General features: G+C 41.4%; 1 protein-coding gene across 1 annotated transcript in view; it reads right to left on the reverse strand.

Annotated features, from left to right (window-relative positions):
- kcnh3 (potassium voltage-gated channel, subfamily H (eag-related), member 3) overlaps positions 1–20,454 on the reverse strand; it is a 587,271-nt gene that overhangs the window by 52,726 nt on the left and 514,091 nt on the right. Inside the window, exon 11 of the mRNA XM_048534608.2 lies at positions 4,707–4,921. Within this exon, the coding sequence (XP_048390565.1) occupies positions 4,707–4,921 (215 nt within the window). The remainder of the gene's footprint in view (positions 1–4,706; positions 4,922–20,454) is intronic.

The raw sequence follows: 20,454 nt of genomic DNA on the forward strand, positions 1-20,454 counted from the left end.
ACCAGCTTGCCCTTATTGTTGAACAAAACAACCTTTCTCTCCCCATGTGGATACAACATCCCCCAGCCATTACAACCTACCCAAAACACTCCATCACTTACTTGGTCTCCTTCCTACCTTTTGTCCTTGTGTCCCATCCACTTAGCATCCTACGCTGCTAACACTGTAACCACATACTTATCCTTTCACAGGAGCTGTCAAAGCAGCTGTCTGTGATGCTGGACATTTGTATCAGAGAATACAGCAACCACTATTGTGGCAAACCACTATGGCAAACCATTGGTTCGATTTTCTCAACTGTTCTGCACTGTGTAGGACCTGGACCCTGGGCATGGCTGCTGATTACTTCAGGAACTTGTCAGATAAAGTCAGTCTGGAGCCGATAGGACATTCGAGGAAGTGAGGAAGCCTGTCTCGTATAAACAGTTAACCCACCCAGAAACACAATGTCTAATTTGTCATTGCCTGCAAAATGTCTCACAGGAACTTGAACACATCTTTCTCTGGAAACCCAGAGACGTCCAATTTTCACTCATCTCCAAAGAACCATGAGAGAAAACCTATTCAGGTAGGCAACTTGTGCATCTTTAAGTTCTAACTTGAACATGTGATTCGCTTCTCATTATTCTGTCCATAACCTAAATGCTTGCTTCATCTTACTCGTGTGTGTTTGTGTTGCTGTGTTTGAGGGAGTCATTTTCTTGCTTTTACATTTCAGGGTGTTCTGTCAACAGTTGTTTACCTTTTGCTATGATTTAAATGTAACAGAAAGCCTGCCTCATGTCTAACATTAATTTTTAATATGAACCCTTACTTTTTTATTACTAAGGTAATTCAAAAGATTTAAAACACTCCCATGTATGCAGCTCATTGCAGATAGATGAGGGATGAGGAAATTTACCATATCTCTCTACGGTCTGTAACACAACAAAAACTCTGGTGGGAGAGGATCTCCATCCAGAACATGGTCTAGAACATTTACTGCCTGTTGCATGGACTTGTTCATGTTGGTGCAAAGACAATGTGAAATTCATGTGTCAGCAGGCAGGACTACAGACCGCATTACACACAGTATTACACACTATGTTTGTTGGCTGCACAGACTTTGAGACAAGTGGAAAATCAATCAATGGTAGCCAGCATCTCTGAAAGATGATATAAACGCCTGGTTGTAGACACCAGGCAAACACCACATGTGGATAGAAACGGTTGTAGTAGGAACAGAATAACCAGGCTGTCCCTCCAGCATTTGGCCAGCACCAAGGGGAAGAATTCCTGCTTCCCCCTTGGGGTTTGGGACCCAGAAAGTTCACCAGGTATTATCTCCACTGCAAGTAATACAACACTGGGGAGGAGCTCAGTGCTAGAAATCTAACTTCCAGGAGATGGATCCAATAATTCAGTGACTTCATCAATGCTGTAAAGATAAGAATTGTACCATGTACTTCACAGGATAGCCCAAAGGAAGGATTGTCACATGTAGATAAATCAATGTTTATGGACCCGGGGGGAATAGTGTGGAACAATTGGTATCACAGCCTTACTCAAGACACCTCAAAAGCCGACTTAAGTGTCTATTCCACTGAATAGGCTGCGAAGGATACATCAGGAATTTCGAGTTACATAGGGAAGGCTGTGTGCTGATTCAAGGCATTGAAGATTGCAGCTGCAACTGTGTTGGGGCTCTAAGCTGTACACAATCACCTAGGAATACATCTTGAAGGAGAATTAAAGTAGAGCACAAAAGACTGGCATTAAGTTGTTTGGGTTATGGTGATATTCTTCCTATTGTACACCTATGGAAGAGAATTGTTGGTGCAATTTTTCCTGGATTTATTGTTGATGGTTTTGTTGAGAAAAAAAAATCCTTAATGCAAGCTGAAGGAAAGCAATGGCAATAAGGTAATCAGTGTAGCCTAACTACTGATGATTTTGGGTTAGGAAAGATGGTTCATATGAAACGCTCTAAGATGAGTGTGACCTGTCATGAGCCATGTCGTGGGGGAGATCTTTGTTGCAAAGAACTAGGCTGTCATTGATTATCTGTTTGGAATAAAGATAAAATAGACCATTTGAACAGGATGAATGAACTAATAATGCCATCAGGATACCGAATGTAAACCAGCGTGATGCATTTTCCGTCAGCTGAACTTTCAGAGAGTGGAATAATCTCTATTGCAAAAGACACTAGGATGAAGGCAGGAAGTACGTATGGTACTGTGAGTGTAGTTTTCTCTATCCTACATTCTGCAGAAGTCAGTAATTCCTGGGTCCATTTACATGCTGCTGCCACTTTGAACTGTCCCTATGTGGCCAGCTGCAGCTTGGAAGCAGTTCAGAGCTATCCATGCCCTGGTTTGAGTCTCCAGCTGTGGTTGCAGTAAGTGACACAGCTTAACAGATCGCCTCTTTCATGAAACAAAGGTACAGGAGAAATTGCTCTTCAGCGTTGCTGAGCTATTAAGATTGTTCCCACTGCGAGAATAGCCTATTGCTGGTGAATGCCCCCCTTCTCCCAACAACTTGTGTCTCCTTTGCTGCTTCTCAGCGCTGTGATTAATCTTTTAAACGGGTCACTTTATATAGAGTCCTTGCTATCTGTTGGTGCTGTAATATTCTGGCTGAATTCATCACATGTTATGTCAGAGAGTTAGGCAAACCTATTCCAGAAAAAGGGTTCAAAAACAAGGAAGAGCCTTTATTTCAATATTAGAATGAACCTTTTAAATGCTTTGGTACACCACTCCCTGGAGGCCTATTGACAAATCCTGATCCAGTAAGGTGGGTCAGTGCAGAATGGGTAAATGCAGAACATCTATCAAATTGGATACTTGTGCCTATAATATGGTTACGGTGCAGTCAAATATCTACGCTAAAACAAGCTGTCTGGCTTAAAACGGCTGGAGAATCTTAAAACTTGTGGAGGCTCAGACATATTTTTATGTCAGGAAATATTGCAAGTTTGGCATGTGCTATAACTGTTGAGAGAATTTGATGCTGCATCAGAGTTTTAATAGGGAAGATCTTATTTCTGACATGTCTTAATGTGAATAAGCAAAAACAAGATCACCAAAAATTATAAATTAGAAAAAGCAGTGCAGCTTTAGCTGGATTGAAAGTGTTAATACTCACTGGGCTATGTGCAGTGATGGTGATGTTAACTGACCTATCTGTGAAATTAAAAAATACAGTCATTTCAAGGGGTTATCAAAAGCACTTTGCTAACCTCAAAAAAAAAGGCAAATCTGAATCATATTTTTTGGGAAACACATGTAATCCCTTTTTTCTTTCTGAAATTTCTAGTGAAGGTGAATCTGGTGGCATGGGAACAGCACAAGGGATTTCATGGTTCTCATTATAAACCTGCCACGTATTTTTAACTCTCGCTCTTAATAATTCATGAACCTGGGCTCATTCAGCCTTCCAACTTCTATTTTTAGCAAGAGAAGCAATCCCTGCAGGAACTCAGAGCAGCTAGCCAGCCAGAAGAAAGGTTAAAAAATTGCCCACGTGCACAAATCCTTTGAGCAAACAAACAGGCTTCAATTTATGTGCAGTCATGGCTCTTTCAGACAGTTTGCAAATGCAAGGAAGGATTTACTCGAATTACTGAAACCGTCGTTCTCATTTTTTCTACTGCCACATATTATGTGGGAGGTAATTACAAGAATCTGCAAATCAATTTCTTTTCCCCTTCCATGCTCTTGAAACAGTGGTATCAGCATGTGCAGAGAACCCTGCCCTGTCTTGTGTTATTGATGAGGCTGGAGAGAAGGGAGAGTACATCTGCTATTTTTAGCTCTAGTATCAGTCAAAGTCCCTGAGAGACTTGCAGAGCTCCAGAACAAGCTGCTGTTATTTTAAGCCACACCAGATATTATTAGAAACAGTCTGTCACTATTCATTTGAAGCTGAGATACCTTTTAATTCCCAACAGTAAAAGCCCTAGCACTGCACAATTATATATTTCTAAATTTGGTTGCTTTCAATTTCCCAGACTAATCACATGAAAATCCTTTAGAAATGCCCCGTCTGATTTCACCACCATTATAAAAAATTGCCCTCCAACACCCCCCCACACATTTCATGCTGTGTTTGTCAGTTTTGAATGGTGCCAGTCACATTTTGTAGTCCTCATGCTTCTTTTTGTATGAGATTTGCAAAAAAAAGACAACTTTTTTCTTTAATATTTTTAACAATTTTTCTTCCCTCATCTCTGGCAGTGTATCAAAAACGTCTTGATTTTACATCACTGAAAGAAAAAAAATCCTAGGTGCTCTCAGCTGGCTGTGTGGAAATGGATGCTAAAGAGAGAAGGAAGAGAGAAATTACACCCAATGATTGAAGGTGTGGACAAATTTGGAGGTTTTGACCAGGTCTGCTAAGTGGACAGGGAACTGGAGAGACCAAGTGGCTCAGGGTAGGGGCCTCACAATGCGGCGCCATATTCTATGAGCTTTTTGAGCTCAACTCTTGCTTTTTCCTTTCTCCTTAGCCCAAATGTTTCATGGCCAACTCGGCCACCTCTGAGTCTTGTCTAAGCTGCAATCAACTATCTCCGCACCAACTGTGTATAGATTGCAATTATTACTAAACTGTGCGGAAGCTCAGGAGTTTGTACCTCATATATTTTATAAATTGTGGGATTCATAAATTTGAAAAATGCCCAAGAGTACACCTACGATAACTTAAGGGCATGAACTTACATCGGCATCATTCCCCACTCGCAGGTTGTACGTCAAGTCATGCTGAATGTCCTCAATGAATTTCTGCGCGTATTCGGGGTACAGCTCCAGTACTTCCCTCAGCCCCTTCAGGATAATATACTGCAGGTCACAGTAGGTCAAAGCCTTCACGTTTGCATTGGTCTTAATCACTTGGTCCTTTGCCAAAAAGTCAGAGCCAATCAAGTCGCCTTTACCTGGATAGGTGAAGAGAAACCCCAAGTCAGTAATTTTCTGCAAGTGTCTGGGCCAACTGTTAGGACTTGTGCAAAAACAGAGCTGCAAGACACAAGGTTCACTGACTGAATCCGATCTACTCAAATTCTAGAGCCACTAAATATCTTTTTATTCACTTATTTATTCCACTGTTACTGTGCCTGTGGAAGCATCCATTCTTACTGAGCAGCAAAATGTACTGCAAAGTTGTCGTTGATTCAGTATCAAGCATTTCATATTAAAATAAAAATTTACAAGCTTTTATTTAGTATTCAGTGCAGATGAGACTTTGAATAAAACATGCCACTGGCTGACTCTTCGGCAGACTGTTGTAGTACAGAGGAATCTGCATATCCTTGTAGATAGATCACAAGATGTTAGCAACCAGGTATAAACAAATAATCGGGAAGACGAAAGGCAAGTTGGTTTTATTGCAAAGTAGATGTGGTATATAAGTGGAGAATTCTTGCTAAAACTGTAGAAGGCATGACACAGCAAATAGTCTGGCAGCAGGCTTATTCTTTGAACTAATGTGTACACATTGCTTTTACCTTTGACTGATGTTCTCACTGCACATAGTAAGCGGGATTATTTCACATAGATTGAATGGTTTGGGTTTTCCTGACTTTGCTGCTTAATTTTGCGCGATATTGGGACAGGTAAATGCATGAAGTCATTATGGAACCATTACACCAGCTCCCTGCCAGTGGGCACTACTTCTTGGACTCATCATAAGCATAGAATATGTCCAACATAGTTCGACAAAACCAGCCAAGGCACCTAGTAACACAACATAGTGATGTGAGGCATTGAAATGACAGCGGTGTCTTACCAGTCAGGTGACACATGAAAGATGGCATTTGTCTATTGGTGACAACACACCTCAAGTTCTTCAAGTGAATAACATCATTATCAAGGACTCTGGCATCTCCCTGGTACCACTGTCTGCTGACCTTCTGGTATTAATTTGCTGAATGGCATCTTCATGTTCCTCATCTGAATCCTCATTTAATTCCTCGTCTGGGAAGCCTTGAAAAGGAAAGGTGTTCTCCCCTTCCAGTTTCCTACCTTTTGCACAGCCAAAATGTGCACTGCATGTCAAACAACAATGTTGAAGAGGACCTGAATTGACTGTAGAGTAGCAAGATAAGATTTTAGATTGAAATGAGAGAAATGGGTGGGGTGGGTGAGGTGAGATGTTGGGTGAGAGGTTGAGGTGCAAACGTGGGAGTGGTTGGGTGGTGAGTGGATGTCAGGTCTGGGGGTAGTCAGATCAGGTCAGGTTGGGATGGAGTGTGGTCAGTTTGTCAGTTTATCAGTGAGGTAGTCGAGCCAGGTCAAGAGGGAATTGGGTCTGGTTCAGAGGATATTCCAGAGTTAGATGGTTCTGGTTGTGTGGAGTGAGTAAACAGGTCAGAGACTGGTGATTGGGAATGGGGGCAGGAGCTGATGGTGGGTTGTGGTGTTGCTGAGGCATCAGACCAAATTTTAAGCTGGTCAACACTTTTGGGTGCATTATGCAGGAAAGTACTAAGTAAGTGCTCACTAATTTCCAACTTCAGTTGAGAATCAGGGACATTTCCAATGGGCCTCAAGCAGGAGGCACATTACCCAGTGCAAGTTCAAACTTACCTGTGCAATTTCCACAAAGGCCAGTATACTTGCACCTCCACATCTTCTGCAGTGCTTCTAATTTTTGATAAGACAAGAGTGCAGCAAATTTGGGCCACCTGAATCTGCTGGCCTTCTGCTGAATTTACTATTTTAAAATTCTGAGGATGGCTCAGCAACTTGTATAGCATTACTAAATGAGCTGAGCGAAGTAGTGGAAAAGAGAAAGAAAGTAGTGCGAAATGAGACACACTGAGTTCCATTCCCCTTCATGCATGTAAACTCTCCACCTGTTGCCACCAATGTATAATGGACAACACCAGCTTGATGCTCATTACAGTCTTGGTCCAAACATGGAAAAAAGATCTAACCTCAAGAGGGCAGGTCAATGTGACTGCACCTGAAATATTGGCAGTGGAGCATTCAGCAATGGAAATGCCATTGAATGTTAAGAGTTAAATTGCAGGGGGTCAAGTTCTCTCCTGTTGGAGCCGCTCATTACCTGGCACGTGTGTACCACGAATGTTAATGGTCACTTAACAGCCCAGTTCTGAACATTGTTCCTGTTTTTGGACATGCACTGCTTTGGTATTCGGGGAGTTGCAAATGGTGCTAAGTATTGTTCAATCCTTGGCAAACATCACCACTTCAGACATTATGATAGAGATGAAGCAGTTGAAGATGGTTGGGCCCAGCACGCAATCCTCAGTAACTTCTGCAGAGATGTCCTGGAGCTGAGATAGTTGAGAACACCACCTTCTGTTTTGGACTTGGGTTACCATCAACTGAGGTGCATTAATATAGAGCCATGATTAGACGACATCTATATTTCACTAAAATTGGTTGAATTTCACTTGTAAAGGGAATGATTCATTGTGGAGCCTTCCTTGTGAATTTAAGCAACAAATTTAATCATTAGGTTTTGGGAATTAACATCTGCAGCTTGCAACATTCTCTCAACTGGATTATTTTATTAAAATAAGGTTGGCAATTCCACAAAAACAAGAAAAGTAGGAATTTGATATGACACCTATGTAACGTTATCAACGGTCACAGTAACTTGTAGGGTCTGATCTTATTCTAGCTGGCAACATCAAAAAGACAATGTTCTGAAACAGATAAATAAGTAAATTAACAGTTTAAACTTTTATACCTACATCAGAGAAGGACTGATAAAAGCGGTTTCTTTGGCCTCCTTTTAAATACAGCATTTGCATGCAAATCTGTAACTAAAATAGATGCTCGGATTTTCTGCCAAGGTAAAGTTACATGGTGATACTGTAGTTTTCAACATTAAAGATCTTCAAATTATTCCTAGGTCCAGATCAACTCTACAGAGAAATTTAAAGCCTAGTTCTTTTTAACTTTCTGTGTGATCTTGAAAAATAGACTTACTTTCCCAGCACAACATTCCAATTCTTTAAAATCTGATTATTTACAGAATGCTTGCTGTTTACTTGTGGGGCATTTATTCCATTAAGTGCTGTAGTAATTGCAGTTTGTTGTTGAGAAGAAACAAATCTGGGGGCATATTGTTTTCTGTGTGGCCACTTTGATGATGTGGGATTGTTTTATTCATTGTCATTGTCTGCTAGCATTTTGTTGCCTGTCCAAGTTGCCCTTGAGAAAGTGATGGTGAGCTGCCTTCTTGAACCACTGCAGTCCACGTGCTGTAGGTTGACACGCAGTGCCATTAGGGAAGGAATTCCAGGATTTGACGCAGCAACACTAAAGGATAGGCAATATATTTCCAAGACAGGATAGCAAATGGCTTGGAGGGGAACTTACAGTTGGGGGTGTTCCTATGTATCTGCTGTCTTTGCCCTTCTTGATGGAAGTGGCCGTGGATTTGGAAAGTGCTGTCTAAAGATCTTTGGTGATTTTCTGCGGTGCATCTCGTAGATGGTACACACTGTTACTACTGAACATCAGTGATGGACCGAGTGAATGTTTGTGGATGTGGTGCCGGTCAATTGGGCTGCTTTGTCCTGGATGGTGTCAACCTGCTCGAGTGTTGCTGGAGCTGCACTCATCCAGGCAAGTGGGGAGTATTCCAAAATACTTCTGACTTGTGCATTGTAGATGGTGGACAGGTGCTGGAGAGTCAGGAAGTGAGTTACTTGCTGCTGTATTCCTAGCCTCTGACATGCTTTTGAATGCATGAATGAATGAACGAATGATACCCATTGATTCATGTTTTGCTGGATGCCCACCTTGGTTGAATGCAGCCTTGATGTCAAGGGCTATCACTCTCACCTTACCTCTGGAATACAGCTCTTAGTTAACTCAGCCACATTAGGGGCATTTAAACATATGGATGATGATGGGATAGTGTAAGGGGAGGGGCTTAGATTAGCTCACAGGTTGGCGCAACATTGAGGGCCGAAGGGCCTGTTCTACGCTGTATTGTTCTATGTTCTATGTTTTATCCCAGTCTGAACCAAAGCTATAATGAGGTCAGCAGCTGAATGGTCCTGGCGGAACTCAAACTGGGCATCACTGAGCAGGTTATTGCTGAGCAGGTACTGCTGGATAGCACTGTTGATAACACCTTCCATCACTTTACTGATGTTTGAGAGGAGACTGATGGGGCGGTAATTAGCCAGATTTGTCCTGCTTTTTATGCACAGGACATATCCGGGAAAATTTCCACATTGTCAGGTAGATGCCAGGGTTGCAACTGTACTGGAACAGCTTGGCTAGGGGGAGCAGGAAGTTCTGGAGCACGTCTTAAGTATTATAGCCAGAATGCTGTCAGGACTCAATGCCTTTGCGCTATATAGTGTCTTCAACCATCCCTTTATTTCATGTGGAATGAATTGAATTGACTGAAGACTGCTATTTAAAATGCTGGGCACCTCTGGAGGAAGGTGAGATGGATCATCCACTTGGCACTTCTGGCTGAAGATTGTTGTGAATGCTTCAGCCTTATCTTTTGCACTGATGTGCTGGGAGATACGAGTAAACAGATGGCAAAGAGTGGCAGAATACAGTACTCGGTTTTCTATTGTTTTATTGCTGCTTTGGATCTTGCAACATTGTGTTTATAGCAATTAACTTCAGAAATATTTGGCTTTTTAGGTTTTCAAGTCTTTGTTAAAGTCTATTCATGAGAAATTTTGATGCGATTTGGATGGGCAGTGCGATGGTGTTGGGGAAGAGATAATAAGAAAAAGTGAGTGGGGAGGAAGCTTGTCTTACCTGATCCTGTGGGGAATTTGCGGTTACTGCAGAGAGTTTTAGAGATGTCACTGATCAATTACCTACTGACCGTTCACACATTTACAGCCAACCTACTTTGTGTGAACTTTGGATATTGATTGAGACCCCGTGACTAATCACAGTAAAGGTGATGGGAATGGCTCTCTGAGAGCAAAATAGGGTTAACAGAAGATTTCAACAAAAGTGGCCCACATTATGAACAATTTTATCAGAGTAAATTGGCAAAATTGTTTTCGGTAATAGGACTGGGGGTGTGGGTGTTGTGGTCATTGATCAGATGGCAATTGGCTAAGAACTAGAAAAGAGATGAAGAAATTTTTCTTTTGTGCAGTGAGATGTGATCTCGAAAGTGTTGCTGCTAGTGTAGGATGCTATTTTATAATAAGATTAAAAGGAGAATTGGACAAATATTTGAAAAGCTAAAATATGAAAGGCAATGGTGAAAAGTACGAGGTGTGTGACTAATTAGAAGACTCTTTCAAAGAATGTGCAAGAAATGACAGGTTAAATGGCCTCTTTGCAGTTATAGAGACAGTAGGAACTGCAGATGCTGGAGAATCTGAGATAACTAGGTGTAGGGCTGGATGAACACAGCAGACCAGGCAGCATCAGAGGAGCAGGAAGGCTGATGTTTCAGGCCTAGACACTTCTTCAGACATTTTGGGCCTAGACCCTTCTTCAGAAAGGGCCTAGGCCGGAAACATCAGCCTTCCTGCTCCTCTGATGCTGCTTGGCCTGCTGTGGTCATCCAGCTCTACACCTTGTGCAGAAAGGTTTCTGTGTAATTACGTTTTAAAAAAATCGACAAAAGTTAACAACTTGATCGGTACAAGTTACCAATTCTAAAAGAATGATATAACTGCAAGGATAAGAAGGTAACCCGAAATGTCAGCTTTCCTGCTCCTCTGATGCTGCTTGGCCTGCTATGTTCATCCAGCTCTACACCTTGCTCTCTCAGATACTCCAGCATCTGCAGTTCCTACTGACTCTGAAACTTTTCTGTGCGAAAAGGCTTGGTGCTCCTAGCAGGAAAACCATTCTCGCAAAATCAGAGATAAGATTCTGATTCAATTTTTTGATTGCCTTTTGTAAATAATAGCTTCTCTACCAGGAGTGTAGAATTACAGTGCCACTCCTACAGTTCATAACCCCGTTCCTCTCTTGTCATTTTCAACGCATGTACCTGGATAAACTGATAATGCTTTCAATGCTTCCAATTGTTTGAATGAAGTTCAGGTGCTAAACTTTGTCAAGCACTTGAAAAAGGATCCCAGTTGGGCTAGAAATACAGCAATAAAATGATAAAATCGTAAGATCATTATGTTCACTCAGTGAAGAGACATTGATTCATTGGAAGCTGAAGTGATTAAAAAAGATGGATATCCCATTAACACATGGCTTTAGAATATTTTTAACACTTTCAAAGCAAGAAAAGGATATTAACAGAAAATCAGTTTTTTTTGTTCAGTATTTAATTAAAATCTCTACACTTTGATGATAATTATCAGCTGTAAGTGCTCTTAGAGGACAAGTGAAATGATTTTCCAGGTATCTTTTTGTTGCAATTGAGAGTTGGAAATCAACGACAATTTAAATTGTGCAACTGCACGCTTCATCAGGCATCAAACGTAGAGTCATATAGATTAAATGTTTCCTCATAGTTAGGGAATTATTTGAGAGTGTAGCTTGCAAATGGGTTAGAGACAAACAAATTCAAAATGAAAGCTTGTCTTAGCTTTATCTGACTTGCCTGTTGCTCTAACAACAAGGAAATGAAACTCACTCTGCGTTCCAAGTATTTATACCAATAAGCAGCTCTCCCTTCTTTTTTTATGCATGTTGGTTAAGCTATATGAAAGATCAGAAGACATTTATTACTTATTTGGTGAATCTAGGGTTAAGCCAACTCCACTTTTATGGCATAACTACAAAAAACATAAATTAGAACAGATTATACCAGCCAGCCTGCCATCAAAAATGCCATTTCCAGCTGTTAATATATAATGTTGATATCTTGCCGTTGTGAACAGAAAACAAGAAAAATGCTAAATTTTGATCAGAAATACAGGTAACACATGTGCCCTGAAAATTGTGCTGAAATAGCTAAAGGTGAAAAAGATGTCAGCATTCTCAAAACTTCTGACTGTGGCACAGTAGAAGTCAACAAAGCCAATGGACTGTTGAGCTGCAGCATCAAAGCCATTGACCTCAAGTCACAGAAAATTACAATCAAACTGCATAATGCTCAGGTCAAACATCATTGCGTTCAATTCTGGTCACTGAGACATATGGGCAATATTCAATTACCAGAGAGAAGAGCCACAGGGTTGATCCCTAGCCGCAGTACTCTCAGTTAATAGAAGGAACTAATGAAAATTGGGATATTTAGATCTGAAAGAGGAAATTCAAAGTAATTTTAAAAAAAGTGTATAAGATTATAAACAGCACAAAAAACAGTATAAACATTTTAAATGAATGAAGTAGAACAAGGGAGAGAAGGTGTGAGTTACAGGTTTAAGCAAATGAGTGGCAAAGTTAGGACTGATGTTAGCAAGTCCATGTTCACACAAATATCAGAAAGAGACGCTCAGAGCACTGGAGATAATAACCTGGAATCATTTAATATCAATTTGGGGCTGTAAAGAAAGGGACTTAAGGATCATTCTATATGGGTGAATTCAAATGACCTAAGTAGATAAAGTGAACTTGTGATCTATCAATCTGTGTTGAAACATGGACTGAAATATTATGAGGTCCTGAAGCCTGTGAGCTTTCATGAGAAACCTGGAAGGACCACACGAGAAATCAAGTGAGACTCTTCTCAACATCTAGGGTAACAAGTTGTAATTTCCAACAGAGTTCCAGACGTTGAGAATGAGATATTCCCTCTGAAAAGGTGTGATGTCAATGAAGGGGGATTACTTCTTGTTATCACTCTCACTAAGACAGAATCCTCATTAATAGGCGTATTCCCATTCTACCACCTGCTGGGCAGATACAAAACTGAGAATTCCCAACATGAAAGTCAGTTTCCACAACATAGTTGCTGAAAAGGTTCCAAGATAATAAAATGTGAGGCTGGATGAACACAGCAGGCCAAGCAGCATCTCAGGAGCACAAAAGCTGACGTTTCGGGCCTAGACCCTTCATCAGAGGGGTCTAGGCCCGAAACGTCAGCTTTTGTGCTCCTGAGATGCTGCTTGGCCTGCTGTGTTCATCCAGCCTCACATTTTATTATCTTGGAATCTCCAGCATCTGCAGTTCCCATTATATCTGCTGAAAAGGTTCAGCAGGTCTAGCAGCATCTGGTGACCCTTCCTCAGAACCAGAGCTGCTTATTGGTATAAATACTTGGAACACAGAGTGAGTTTCATTTCCTTGTTGTTAGAGCAATGGGCAAATCATTTGAAGCTAAGACAAGCTTTCATTTTGAATTTGTTTGTCTTTAACCCATTGCAAGCTACACTGTCAAATAATTCCCTAATTGTGTGAGGAAACATTTCATCTATATGACTCTACGTTTGATGCCTGATGAAATGTGCAGTTCTGAGGAAGGGTCACCGGATCCGAAACGTTAAGTCTGTTTTCTCCTCCACAGATGCTTCTAGACCTGCTGAGCTTTTCCAGTAATTTTGTTTTGGTTCCTGGTTTACAGCATCTGCAGTTCTTTTGGTTCTTATGAAAGTCAGTTTGTTGTTTGCCTCTTGTACACTCAGCACCAACATCCCCGGGCTTGCTCCAAGTGAATGGCAATGCGTGCATCATGTCAATGAACACTGACAGCCAAGTCACACAATCTCTCTGGCATCATCATGGCACATTTCGAATTCACTTCCAGTCCAAATCTGCACTGTTACACTGCAGTCTGGGAAACATTGGCACCTCTTGTTACAATGCTTGACTCACTGCAATGTGATAGCCCCATACTGAATGATGATAAGATGCTGAGCTACAGCGGGCTTTGGGAAAGAGTAGCAGTGACTTAAAGATGGTTGTAAGATGGGATCTCCCCATCGAGTGGTAAGTTGTGTGGCCTGGTTCTTAAATGGTGATTGGGGTGTGAATGTGCAGCTGTATGTGTATGGAGGTGTCAATCATGCCACTTCTGTGCATTGAGAATCACAGGTTTTTGGCTGCTTTGCCACTATGTTGACTATGAAAGGCAATTTCGGATTGCCAGCACTTGGCCGGTTACATGGTTGGGGTTCCAAGATGGCAATAGTGTCAGAAATTATGTTCTATTTCAAGACATCCCAGCAGTAGCCAATTGTTCTGACAACAATGAATGGTAGAATCCAGCTACGATTGAATGAATGGGGCACCATAGTAGGTTATTAATGAGGTGCATTTGAGACATTGAGGTCTCACTAGGGTCCATGGGGAGAAACCTTCCATGAAACTTGACAAAAATCACATTTAACCAAAACACATCATATGATTCAGCCCCTGGTTTCTCCAATCACTACTTAAATTAAAATACTTAGCGAATGAACATAAAGAGAAATAAGAGAGTTTGACTTTTTAAAACAGTTGTCCTTATTTGCACGTCCTGTTACACTTCTGAAAAAGAATTGTTCAAAGAAAGTAAGGTGGCACAGCCAAATACAGGTGAAAGCATAAGGAATATTGACAATTATTATTATATGCCTTTTAAAGGTGATTGCTTTTAATTTGCTCATTAAGATAAAGAGCAACAAACGATTCTGTCTTTATTTTGTTTGGACTCATTAAGCCTTCTTCAAAGCATAGCTACATGATCCAAAGTTTATCCAACAAATCAGCCAATCTGATAATTATATTATCTTTATGAGATATCAGGCAAAATGAGAGCCACTCTAGCTATCACAAATCTCCTTATGTATTTACTCTGTTTTGATAACAATTCAGAATATCTATTACCTACTAGATATTTTGGGAAGCCTTTTATGATTAACTGTCTTTTCATACCCAAGGTACCAAATCAGTCTAAACTTCAGTGATAATGGGAACTGCAGATGCTGGACAATCCAAGATAATAAAATGTGAGGCTGGATGAACACAGCAGGCCAAGCAGCATCTCAGGAGCACAAAAGCTGAAGTTTCGAGCCTAGACCCTTCATCAGACTAAGCTTCACCTATGTTACTGGCACTGGTGTCTGGTACTTTAACACAACTAGATACTCCCTAACAAAACCTCTCCAGAATTTGCAACAGACTGTTCAGAGTCCAAAATGGTCAATTTAAAGACTCAGCCAAGACCTGGTATGACAAGGACCCAAAGAGTAGTTGAATGAATGGCACCCAAGTCATTAATGAATCAAGGCTGTATGTAAGATAAAACAAATTGGAATAGTTTTCTTTCTGTTAGAAAATACATCAGAAAAGTTTTTGGTGCATTCATTCAGTATCCACAGATACGAACCACAAAAATCTCCCCTCTCTGTAGCTCTTAGGTATTTGATTCCATTCTGGCTCCATTGATGCTGTGTTTCCCAGCTGATTACCTTCACTTGTTTGATCCTCATCCAGCCAGCTAGCTGAATTGTTTATCTCCTCAGTAGCCCCAGGCACTGAATGCAAGATTAGTTCCCAGTTGGTTAAGTACAAAAATGTTTTTAATAATAATACAGACAGTATTAAAAATGTAAACAGTTTGAAAGCAGATCGGCCACGATGTAACTGAATTTCAGAACAGGTTTGAGGGTCTGAAATATCTACTTCTGCTCCTTGGTTCTGAGATGATCAACAGACAGTCTTGATATTGCAACCACTGTTCCAATATTTATATATTGGCCTTTTTAATCAATACAGTTGAACACTGACTAATTTATGTTCCGCCTAAGAACCACCGTGTACATTTCTTATGCACTGATTGTGTTAAGAACAATGTACAACTTCAAGTTTAATTTATATTTCATATCTAGTGTTAAGAAGGGCATTTTGTCATTTTTTGAGCTGTTGTTGGCACCCTTGTATCAACGAATCTGGATGCCTATTGTGTTTGCATGCATTTTAATGAAGTTTTATAACCCTGAATTGAAGAGCTGGGGAGTAACAATTTAATTGTAGGGTCCTGGGGAATGTTGCTGCACAGAGAGACCTTGGAATGCAGGTTCAGAGTTTCTTGACAGTGGAGTTGAAGGTAGATAGGATAGTGAAGAAAGTGTTTGCTTTTACTGGTCAGTGCATTGAGTACAGGAGTTGGGAGGGCATGTGGTGGCTGTACTGGACATTAGTTTGGCCATTTTAGCCACTTGGAGTATTGTGTGCAATTCTGGTCTCCCTCATATTGTATGTTGCCATGGTTGGAGGGTTTGAGCAAGAGGGAGAGGCTGAACAGACTGGGGCTATTTTCCTTGGAGCATCAGAAGCTGAGGAGTGATTGTACAGAGGTTTATAAAATGATGAGGGGCATGGATAGGGTAAATAGGCGAGGTCTTTTCCCTGGGGTGGAGGAGTCCAAAACTAGACAGCATGGGTGAGAGGAGAAACATATAAGAGAGACCTAAGAGGCAACCTTTTCATATAGAGGGTGGTGTGAATATGGAATAATCTGTCAGAAGAAGTGGTGGAGGTGGATACGATTGCAACATTTAAAAGTCATCTGGATGGGTATATGAATAGGAAGGTTATAGTGGGACATGGGCCCAATGCTGGCAAATGGGACTAGATTTACACAGGATATCTGTTTGGCAAGGATGAGTTGGACCGAAGGGTGTTTCCATGCTGTATATCTCTATGACTCTATGACGATTGGAAACTGAGTTTAACAAATTCATGGTGTTTGCTCTAAACTTAAAGGCAATAGTGAGTTTAGTTTATGGTTTGTTTTAGTTATCTCAGGGAGAGATACCAGCTGATGGAAAATAGTATCGAGTGAAAGGAAAGAAAATCACCTGAAACAAGCTAGTTACAGATGTGCAAGCCTGAGAGAGAAGTTTTGGTGCAGAGATAGTGGCGCATCTTCACTGAGTTTTGAGAATTATTAAACATAGTGCGAGAATAAAAAGAATTTATGAATTTGAATCCTTTTCTGGTGTATTGAAGTCTTTCTAACCCTTTGTTGTAATATATTTTATGATTATTTTCCTTTTCTAATAAATCTTTCATTTAAGAGTATACCAGCAGCCTCTCAGTATTCAGTAACTAGCCTCCACAGTTTAAAAAGAACAATGTTAGCATCTAACAAACCAGGTTCATTTTGGGATTTGAGATAATGGGAACTGCAGATGCTGGAGAATCCAAGATAACAAAGTGTGAAGCTGGATGAACACAGCAGGCCAAGCAGCATCTCAGGAGCACAAAAGCTGATGTTTCGGGCCTAGACCCTTCATCAGAGAGGGGGATGGGGTGAGGGTCCTGGAATAAATAGGGAGAGAGGGGGAGGCGGACCGAAGATGGAGAGAAAAGAAGATAGGTGGAGAGGAGAGTATAGGTGGGGAGGTAGGGAGGGGATAGGTCAATCCAGGGAAGACGGACAGGTCAAGGAGGTGGGATGAGGATAGTAGGTAGGAAATGGAGGTGCGGCTTGAGGTGGGAGGAAGGGATGGGTGAGAGGAAGAACAGGTTAGGGAGGCGGAGACAGGCTGGGCTGGCTTTGGGATGCAGTGGGGGGAGGGGATGAGCTGGGCTGGTTGTGTGCTGCAGTAGGGGGAGGGGGCGAACTGGGCTGGTTTAGGGATGCGGTGGGGGAAGGGGAGATTTTGAAGCTGGTGAAGTCCACATTGATACCATTGGGCTGCAGGGTTCCCAAGCCTTGGCCTGCTGTGTTCATCCAGCTTCACACTTTGTTATCTTCACTTTGGGATTTGACCTGTAGAATGCCAACATCAAGTGGAATCGTAACAATTGTGCAAATTTCCAATCATAGTACTTTGAAAACACACCAGTGACAGTCTATGCTGAAAGATATTTCACCAGTGGGAACTGGTTTTCCGCAAGCTTCATTTGGCAGAGAGAAAAAAAACTAATTTTCCCGCTGTCTTCCCTCTTTTATTGCAAATCAGGCATCCAATGGCGAAGATTAAAATTCTCAGTGTGAATTTCAGCTGGTTTGATGAGATTTTTTTATTGTGAATTGCAAGATCAAATTAAAGTGGTGGGGAAGAATCACTGTTAGAAGGAGATGACTGAAAGCTGCAATAGTCAGTTCAGTGGCAGGTGATTACACAGTTTCCAGACAGCCTACTTTGTGGGTCTCATGTAGAAGAGAAGCATTTGTATCATCCCTTAGGAAATGGAATAATGCTTTTAAGATTGCAAAGGATGGTGCTTAAAGAAATTCCTGATATTAACTAAAATATATCCATCAACCAACACTACAGGACTAACGTATCTGGTCATTTTCACATTTCTCACGTTCTCACCTTGTGAACATTGCTGTCTGAAAATTGGATGTTCAGTTTCTTACATTACAAAACCTTTCGATAGTACTTTACCAACTGTAATCTGATTTGGGATGTACCAACATCATGAAGGTGCTGTACAATTATTCCTCCTCTCTGACAATGGAGCTTCCTCAGACACACCTTGTACTCAATAGCGTATGATAAATATGGTGAGGGTTTGAGCTATAGGGAGAGGCTGAATAGACTGGGACTCTTCTCCCTGGAGCGTCAGAGGCTGTGGCCTGGCCTTATCAAAGTTTATAAAATCATGAGGCGTATGAATAGGGTAAATAGGCAAGGTTTCATCCCTGGGGTGGGGGAATCCAAAACTAGAAGGCATAGGTTTAAGAGGAGAAGGGAAAGATATAAAAGGGATCTAGGGGGAACGTCTTCACACAGAGGGTGGTGCATGTATGGAATGACTGGGAGTCTTGGTCAGTCTAAGAAAACAGGTAGCTTTTCTGCACTTACCTCCTTATAGCTGATGACTGGGATATGCTGGGAATTGCAACCATGATAATGCACCACAGAGATGCGAGTGTAGTTATCTTCCTTTATTAACTTATCTTGATCCACCAAGCTGAGCAGAAAGCTCAGTTTTCTCACTTCAGACTCTAGGTGTCTCAGATTTTCAACTCACTGTTCGCATGTCACTGGACAATAACCCCAAATTACTTACAGACATATTGAACATTTAAGTACAATGTGTATGTTTTTTAAAAAAAGAAGTCAAAAGGTGACAGAGGAAATAAATTAAGTGGGTCTCTGGAAAATCCCTATGTGAACACCACGGAATGTTGCAGTTGAAGAATGTTAAAGGGACTTCAGGCAACAACACTTGAAGTGATACTATTCAAGAAACAAAATGAGCTGTGATATCTTGTACCTTGCAAAGATAATAAGGAACTGATTACTCAACTCAAAACATAAAACTATCTCCAGTAGGTTGTGTTCAATTGTGAACATATTAAATGACCGAGAAGAAAGGTGGTTCTGTAGGAAAGACATGGTTCTGTTTGATACTTTCAGGGATACACATGAAGGTGGCGGTGGGCATCAGTGGTGGGGAAGGTGTTAAAAACCAACTGTAGCCCTTGGTTTCTGGGTGCTAGTGGGTTAATTGGCATTCAGGTTCCACTGTGCTAAGATGTGCTATGGGCATTACACAGCTGAGGATTTCCACCAGACATCGCTGCATATACAGGTAAAAAGATATAAAGTCTCTCTTTATGACTGCTAAAAATAAGGCAACGGCAAAATCAATGCTATAGGTCATACAGCACAGAAACAGACCCTTCAGTCCAATTCATTCATGCTGACCAGGTTTCCCAAAATAAACTAGTCCGGCTTGCCTGCCTTTGGCCCCTATCCCTCTAAATCTGTCCTAATCATGTATGTGTCCAAATGTCTTTTAAATAGAACATAGAACAGTGCAGCACCGTACAGGCCCTTCGGCCCACAATGTTGTGCCGACCTATTATCCGACTAAGACCAATCTACCCTGCATACCCTACATTTTACCATGCTCCATGTGCCTATCCAAGTGTCACTTAAAGTCTCTAAAGTATCTGATCCCACTACCACTGCTGGTAGTGCATTCCACACACCCACCACTCTCTGGGCAAAGAACCTACCTCTGACATCTCCCCTATACCTTCCTCCAATCTCTTTAAAATTATGCCCCCTCATAATAGTCATTTCCACCCTGGGAAAAAGTCTCCGGCTATCCACTCTCTCTATGCCTCTCATCAACTTGCATACCTCTATCAAGTCACCTCTCACCTTTCTTCGATCCAACAAGAAAAGCCCAGCTCCATCAACCATTTCTCCTAAAACCTACTCTCCACTCCAGGCAGCATCCTGATAAATCTCCTCTGCACCCTCTCTAAAGCTTCCACATCTTTTCCATAATGAGGTGACCAGAATTGAACACAATATTTCAAGTGTGATCTAACCAGAGTTTTATAGAACTGCAGCAAAACCTCACGGCTCTTAAGCTCAGTTCCCCTGCCACAAAAGCCAATACGCCATACACCTATTTGCTTGGGCAGCAACTTTGAGGGATCTATGGACGCGGAACCCAAGATCCCTCTGTTCCACCACACTGCCAAGAATCCTGCCATTAACCCTGTATTCTGCATTCAAATCTGGCCTTCCAAGATGAATCACTTCACATTTTTCTGGGTTGAATTCCATCTGCACTTCTTTGCCCAGCTCTGCGTCTTGTCAATGCCCTGTTGCAACCTACGCTGAACACAACTCCACCAACATTTGTGTCATTGGCAAACTTACTAACCCACCCTTCCACTTCTTCA

This window comes from Stegostoma tigrinum, chromosome 7 (genome assembly GCF_030684315.1).
Source record: "Stegostoma tigrinum isolate sSteTig4 chromosome 7, sSteTig4.hap1, whole genome shotgun sequence".
NCBI classification, from domain to species: domain Eukaryota; kingdom Metazoa; phylum Chordata; class Chondrichthyes; order Orectolobiformes; family Stegostomatidae; genus Stegostoma; species Stegostoma tigrinum.